Source organism: Zingiber officinale, chromosome 5A (genome assembly GCF_018446385.1).
Source record: "Zingiber officinale cultivar Zhangliang chromosome 5A, Zo_v1.1, whole genome shotgun sequence".
NCBI lineage: Eukaryota > Viridiplantae > Streptophyta > Magnoliopsida > Zingiberales > Zingiberaceae > Zingiber > Zingiber officinale.
Genome location: NC_055994.1, coordinates 96,534,932 through 96,542,607, shown reverse-complemented (window position 1 = coordinate 96,542,607; position 7,676 = coordinate 96,534,932). Strand labels below are relative to the sequence as shown.

Below are 7,676 nucleotides of genomic sequence, written 5' to 3'. Positions count from 1 at the left end.
CAAATGACATAATTCAATAATATGAATTGTCGCTTTAAAAGAACTATTTGATTTATTTTTTTAGATGAGGTTAATGCAAGCATACGAGCACTGTAAAATGTATCGAGATCTCAAGTCTTTGTATTTGTACGTCGTTGATAATTAATTAAGACAAATGATTGTTAAGGGTTTTACAGCGAAAGGACAAATACGAACAAATATAATACATGAAAAGTTCTGCCTCGTTTAGTCTCCTTCCCAGCATCTTCCAATAGTTACAGCTCTCCAGTAGAATTCTCATCACAGGTTTAGAAAATGAGTATAATATCAACTGAAACAAGAGCTCTAAATGAAGTGTGAAGAAATATTGAAATGAAAATCCTGGATACTCCCACTATAAAATGATTATGGATACCAGTTGAACCTTATCAAAAGGCTTTTCAATCATTCATTTGCTAGCTAGAACTTTCAAAATAAACAAGTGCCATGTAGAATCCTATCACTGTAGAATTTAAGCACACAGAAGTGAAGCAAGTAATTGATCATCCAGAGTATCATTTATTATTATTTCAGACCAAAATTTTCTACACGACTAATCACCAAGAATATGGAAGGATCAGCAATCATGATAACCATACCTGCACCAATTAATTTAGTTGTAGCCATAACGCTAATTGGATAGCGGACTTATTTCCAAGTGACTCTTAGATCCATGGTGTGCATACAGAAGTAGTACTTGGTGTAAAATGAAAATATATGCACAAGTAGAGCGCTTGATTACTTGCAATAAGAAACCATTAAATTGATATTGTTCTCAGTAAAGCAACAATAAGTAACCACTTCATAAACATTTGAATACAGGTAATGCAATTTCACTCTGATTCAAGAACGAAGATTAAATGGGAAAGAATCATCACCTGAAATTTTTTTGATTGATTTTTTAGATTTACAAATGGCAACATGTATATCTCATCAACTAATGGCAGGTGTAATTGCTATCCGAAGAAGCTCGACAAGTTCAATGTATTTAGTAGCTAATTGAAGACAACTAAGCATTCAAACAAGTCTAACTATCTAATGCAAACAAATGATGGGATGGCTTCTAACTGCTAGCATTGTGTAAACATACTAAAAAACATGGCTAAAGAACATAAATTAGCAGGAATTAAGTAATTTTAAAATCAAGTAATGAATGTAATTTTAAAAAATCGATTTAGCAAGAAATAAATTAGAAAGATTAAAGAAGAATGAAAGTGAAGTATCAAGACAAAAAATATATATATATCAAAATACTTCCAGTGTCGAGCAATTGGAACATCTCATTGACAAAGGAAAAGACAAAAAAGCTATTGTCACTATAAGAAGCTACATTTGTGATTAGATCCTGACTAATATTGGCAAGTTCAACTTGCCAGTATTCCACAGTTGGTTAATTAAACTGCAATGCTTAAACATTGACGTAATAATTTAAATAAAAAAAAAGAAAATTTTATGAATAAATAAACAGGAAGATCCCTGAAACAGAAATCATAATATTTTGTATTGTAATAGCAAGTGGATTATCAAATTGGAAGGAAAAAAAAAAGGTGTATATATGCCAGTGCCAAGGGCTATATACTGTTATATATAGGTAGTCTTGATATCCGACCCTGCATTTCTCTAAAACTCCAAATCTCTGTCTCTCAACTAGCACCAGAAAACTTGTAAACCAAAAGCTCACAACTAATTCAATCAGGAACCAGTTAATTTCCCTGATAAACCCACTTCTATCAGCCGAACAGAATATATGGTAAGATGGTTCATAATCATGGGAATCAGAGAAAATATTGGGAGGTAGAACTACCCAAAAATTTGTCCTTAAACCATTTCCTCATGTTTCTGTATGGTTTTCCACAAGAGAAACAGAGTAAATATAATTAACTTGCTAACCCTTTATAGAAGATTTGTTGGAGTGAATCACTTGTTTATTATAAGACCAGGATCCAATCTGGTCATTCTTAAAACCGGTCAACAAAACACAATCCACAGCTGTATGTGAGTGATCTCAGAGTCTCCTAGGTGCATCTTACAGCAAAATCGAGTAAATGACTTATCCAGGCAAGACCACAGTATGTAAATATCAGAGTGGCAGTCAATCTCCAATGGTGCCACATCAGACATGATGTAACTCCATTTTTGAAATGTCCAGTAATTTGACAAATTTTGCAGCCAAACCAAAAATATTCTTACAATTAGGAGTTCCAATATTAAGAGACTTGCATTCAGAGAACATGTAAAGACTATGCACAGATCCAAAATACAATATCATGGGAACAAATAGCACCACTCAATACCAATAAGTAAATGTATATAGGCACCCTAACAAATCTTAGCTGTGCTTTCTTGACTAAGTAGAAATTAGATCCTGGATATAACAATCATGATAATATTGCATGCCAACACCATTGTAAAAATATTCTGATTCTGAAATCTTTGAAGATCAGTTTTGGAAGTTATGCATTAAAAGGCATCTTGCCACTCCAAGAATGCAAAAGGAGGCAAACAGAATCTCAAAGCCACACATCCAACAAATTCGGAAGCTTTCTCAATTTACAATACCAAATCCTCGAGTATAACTCATAACCAGAATATCCTTCAAGCAATGCTTAAAAATGATATACTTCAAGGTGTTTAATCTCAAATGCTTAATCCAAACTGAAGCATCCAGAAGCACTTCACCTTTAGAATACCACTTAACACTGCTCAATTAAAACATAACTGCTAAAATCTTTCTCCATCCAACACTCTCAAAGCTGAAAACAACATGCTTCATACATAGCACATCATTTCTCGATGTTCCATATTGTCACTCAGTATGTTAAAATTCCCTTACATTGAATAACACTAATTAAAGGTTCGAGTTCAAATAACTGGTCAGACCACACCTTACAGCTTGCTGCTTCTTAATTTGATTTCACCAAGTTCTCTCACAAAAACAGCAGGAAAACAGGCTACGCGTGCTCAGTGTTAGGCCATCTTTCCTGACATGCAGGCAACGCATAGAGAAGCTTCCTAGAATCCACAGCCTGCACCAGCCTTCATTACTGTCAGATCTGGAGATAAATCTATGCATGATAACTGAACACAAACCAAGTGGTGCTAAAAAATGTAATATCCAAGCCAGAAAAGTTCCTAAAGGAGATAACCATAGGTAATATTTTATCTGTAAAGAAAGCAAAAAACAGCAAGCAATAGACATGTACATGGAAAAACTTGAGCACCTTAATAGTATGAACTAGATCCACCGCTGCCAGCATATCCACGGCTACTCAAACTACGCCCAGAAATGAAAGATGATGAAGCTGAACCACCACCACCCTGCAGAAATAACATATGTAAAATACAACATAGCAGTAAAAAAAATGACAGTATGAGAAAGTACTTACATCAGATCCACGTGACAAATAGCCACTGCCGAAGCTTGATGAGTATACTCCACCTGCACTACTGCTAGTTGAACCTACAAGGATATAATAATAAAATGCAATTAATAACAACCACAGCATAGCAATTCAATAAGCAGTTGAAAAAAAAAAATTACATACCCCGCGCATAAGTCATTCCCTGACGAGTCCCATACAAGGTATCGTGACCAGAAAGAGAACCTCGGGTACTACCATATCCAACATTCTCTTGACCAAGCCTGCCCAGCATAGCAAAGAAGAGTATGGAGAGAACAGTAGGAGCAGAAAAAATATTCTTCATACAACAAGAAATACGAAACCAGACCTATCACTATAAGCATGTCCATACTGAGCTCCAGTACCACTAACAGCATAATCCAAGCGAGCCCTTGGCTGGCGTATGCTTATATCAGCATAACGAGGATCATCCTGAAAAGTAGATAGGTAACAAAGGGAAAGATAAATAGAAATTAAACAAATGATAAACATGCAATTAAATACTGACCATTTCTGAGTAAGGACGTTTTGACCCAGAAACTGAAACATAATCTCGGCTACGGCCTTCTCGATATGTGAGGGGGCGTTCAAGTTTCCTCTCATAATCATCATCAATGTAAACCCTCCTGTCACTAGGACGAGAGGCACTACGTGGTGGCAATTCAGAGTAACCAGGCCCTCGAAAGGAGTAATCATCTCGATAAGATGGAACTCTCTCGATGGGCACTCGGGAACCATACTCTGGAACAGGTCGGCTTCTAGGAGGTGGTAGGTCATCACGTCTCACATAGTCCCTCCTGTCACTAATTCTTGGATATGTATCAACTGACCAAAAAAACAAATTATTGAGCTGCATAAGACAGCATTCATAAAGCATATGAACAAAGATGGACAAGAAAACTACCAGGTGCAGGTGGCCTTCTCTGATAGGACCTCTCTGGTGGAGGCAAACGCCTTACCCGCTCTGCCATTATCATCTCAGGGTGTCTATCCCTATGTCCAAGAGGCTTCTTCATACCGCGACTGCTACTAGACACACCACGAGCACCAACTGGTCTATAGGCATAACTTGAAAACCTAGTAGGTGGAGGCCGGTGATATGATGCACGGCCACTTCGTGGAGCGTCCCGGCTAGGCCTAAAAGTTCCATGAAGACTGCGTTTCACTCTTCCTCTTTGATGTGGCCTAGACAATCTAGCCCTAACTTTGACCTTGCTATGACCTTCCCCTAGTTCCGTATTGTTAATACCATCAGCACATACAACAGCATTATCATGAGTGTCAAAAGTAACAAATCCAAAATCTTTCCTTTTGGCAGCTGGCATATTACGAGCAAGCTCAACTTTCTCAATTACACCATATTTCTTGAGGCAATCCCTAACCCGATCCTCATCCCACATAGCAGGTAAGCCATCAATGAAAACAGTTTTAACCTGGCAGTTCAAAAGGGAAAAATAAGCAAAATACAGCTTAGTTTCAGGATTATGGAGTTCAAATAGGACAACCACTGCATAAGAAATTTGGGTTACAAAAAAGTACTGCACTCAAAGAAAGGCTGAAATCACAATTGCCTGTATTTGAAACTGGTAAAAACAATAGATAACAATTACAGATACGGTAGATGAGCTACACTATCAAATCATACCTGGGCCATAATTTCATCATCTGGATCAATGAAAGAATCTGCAAAGGCGATCTTAGCGGTCCTATCAACACCAAACACTACATCTCTCTTCTGCAAGATCTTGTAAGCATCCATTGCTTCAGTACGTGATGAGAACTCCAGGAAGGCAAAACCACGATTCATTCCCGCATTATTAGTATCCTCAACAAGGGTCACATCTTCTACATTCTCAACTCCATAGCTTTTAAGTTTTTCCTTAAACTGTATTGAAGGAAAAGATGTCAATTTGACCAGAATGCAGAAAAACATTGGAAAAGGATTATAAAAAAAACTGGTAGAGAATGTTACATGTTCCTTTGTCCAAGATTTGCAAATATTACCCACAAACAGTGTATCACTGTCTTGACTTGGAGCAACTCCACATTGCTTACCGCGTACCTATAAAATGAACTAATTCCATATGAAGTAAATGAAAATATAATTTAAAAAATGAAAAAAAAAAAATACAAACCACAGGAGTCTTGAGATCTGACACAGCACGCTTTGCCTGCTCTACAGTTGCGAAACGCAAAAATGCAAATCCTTTGTTCTTCTTTGTCAATGGATTCATCATTAACCGAACCTCAGTGACCTCTCCCACTTGAGAAAAAACTCTCTTGAGGTCATCTTCATTAGCATCTTTATCTAGGCCACCAACAAATATTTCAAACTCCTTTCTTTTTCTATGTTCTTCAACTACTTTGTGTTGTTCTTCTTCCTCAGCATTAAGCATATGCTCTCCCTCAACATTTTCATCTTCCTCACCTTCTAAGTGATCTCTATCATCCACGATTTCTTCATCAACCATATCAATTTCCACCTCTTCAATTACATCACCTTCTTCACCCTCTCCATCAACATAATCTTCTTGTACTTCATTCTCAACATACTTCTCATCATAATCTACAGCAGTATCTTCTTCATGTTCATACTCCACCTCATTGTCCTCTAACTCTAACCTTTCACCATTTTCTTCTTCCAAGTAAACCTCCTTGACAACCTCTTCATCTGGAAAAGAGAAAACGAAACTTCTTCAGAAACATCAACATGGTAGAATTTTTGCACGTTTAGGTAAGATCCACACACATTTATATTGGTTCTCCAAATGTCAAGGACCAGATAGTAAATAGACGTAAACACATCTCAATAAACAGAAATCACTGACAGTATTCCAAGTATTTGGTTGACAAAGAACCAAAATCAGGTACCAAGCAAAATTTTGCAAAAGGATCATGTCAGAATTTTCGTTGATTTTTTGTAGCAGTAAGCCTCTTTTATATAAGTTTTCATCAGTGGAAACTGATAGTCGCCAGTGACTGAATCATGTATTAGTGGATATATCAATATACAAGAAAATGATAGCAAAATTATTAAACAGATAGATAGTGAATACATATTAGAAATGAAGTGCACCTATGCGACTAGGATAAAAGAAAATATTATTTCAAAATGTAAGAGAAAAAAATCAAAATCAAAATCAAATCAGCTGATTCAAGGATCTAGAAAAAAAAAACATGTAGCTAGAAAGATAAAGCGGATTATCAAAAAATCAATATAAATTTCGAGATTATACCTGCGAATATAGAAATTGAGCATGACATTGATTAATGAATAATCAAAGCACCAAAAGTATGAGAAAAAAAGACAACGCCATGCTAAAATTGCAAGTGACAAAGAACCAAAAAATACAAAGACTTGATCAGGATAAAGTAACGCAACATTCATAGATATATGTAACGATGTTTAAGAACAAGAGGTCCAAATTTCATAAGTTCTGGAAGCAAACAAAAGGGGGAAAAAACAGATGCCTGAACAGATGGGATTTCTCACATTCAACATCGACGGAGTCACGGCCAATATCACTGGAATTAAGATCGAACATCTTATCCCTGACGACGACAGCCTCTACCTTGGTCTCTTCCTTCACCTCCTCGACGGAAGGCGGGACCTCTTCCACCTCGGTGGGCTCCTCCACAACCTCCGCCTCGGTCTGAGCTTTAAGCGCCGCCCTGAAAGTCCTAGCCGCCGTCTTCCTCTGCCCTGCCGTCTTCTTAGCCGACCGAGGAGGCATCTGGATCAGAATTAAAAGGATCAAAATTTGGAAACCCAAATCGAAAATTGGTTATCTACTACCAAACGTCGACACCGCAATCGAACTTCCATACCTTACCTGCGAGATCTAAACCCTAGAAACACTTCTCGGAGCGAAGCGCCGGCAAATCCGTCACGAACCCTAATTCACGCTCGCGGTGGCTCGCGCTTCGAGATCTTAAACTGGTACCTGAGGGGCTAGGGCAACTAAAATCCTCAGTAACCCAATTTACTAAACTACCCTCATTAGGCGGTTCAGACGATAACGCATTAAGATCATGATAAGATGGCGTTTCGGTCATTTCATTTGGTGCATACATATAATGGTTTGGATTGGGCTTTAGATTTCGATCCAACGATTTCTCCTGATCTACTGCATCAGCTAGGGATAAGCATTTTATAAATTAATCGGATTAATCCAAAACTAATTTAATATTGACTAAAACCGTATTAAAATTTTACTGAAACGGCTATTTCAATTAACATGAAATTAATTAAAATTT

General features: G+C 37.2%; 1 protein-coding gene across 4 annotated transcripts; it reads right to left on the bottom strand.

Moving 5' to 3' along the window:
* Positions 1-2,548: 2,548 nt before the first annotated feature.
* LOC121981117 (nucleolin-like) lies at positions 2,549-7,393 on the bottom strand. Of its 4 annotated transcripts, none has more exons than XM_042533478.1 (12): positions 7,248-7,393; positions 6,913-7,153; positions 5,555-6,090; positions 5,392-5,481; positions 5,065-5,304; positions 4,324-4,852; positions 3,928-4,244; positions 3,748-3,851; positions 3,564-3,661; positions 3,405-3,478; positions 3,240-3,336; positions 2,549-3,150 (listed from the first exon to the last, which is right to left on the bottom strand). In XM_042533478.1, the coding sequence occupies exons 2-11, from the start codon at positions 7,151-7,153 to the stop codon at positions 3,241-3,243; spliced, it is 2,325 nt and encodes a 774-aa protein (XP_042389412.1). In that variant the 5' UTR covers positions 7,248-7,393; the 3' UTR covers positions 2,549-3,150; position 3,240. The 4 variants fall into 4 exon arrangements, with proteins under 4 accessions (XP_042389412.1, XP_042389411.1, XP_042389409.1 ...); XM_042533477.1 differs by having other exon boundaries at positions 2,549-3,071; XM_042533475.1 differs by having other exon boundaries at positions 2,549-3,044.
* Between the last annotated feature and the right edge of the window lie 283 nt (positions 7,394-7,676).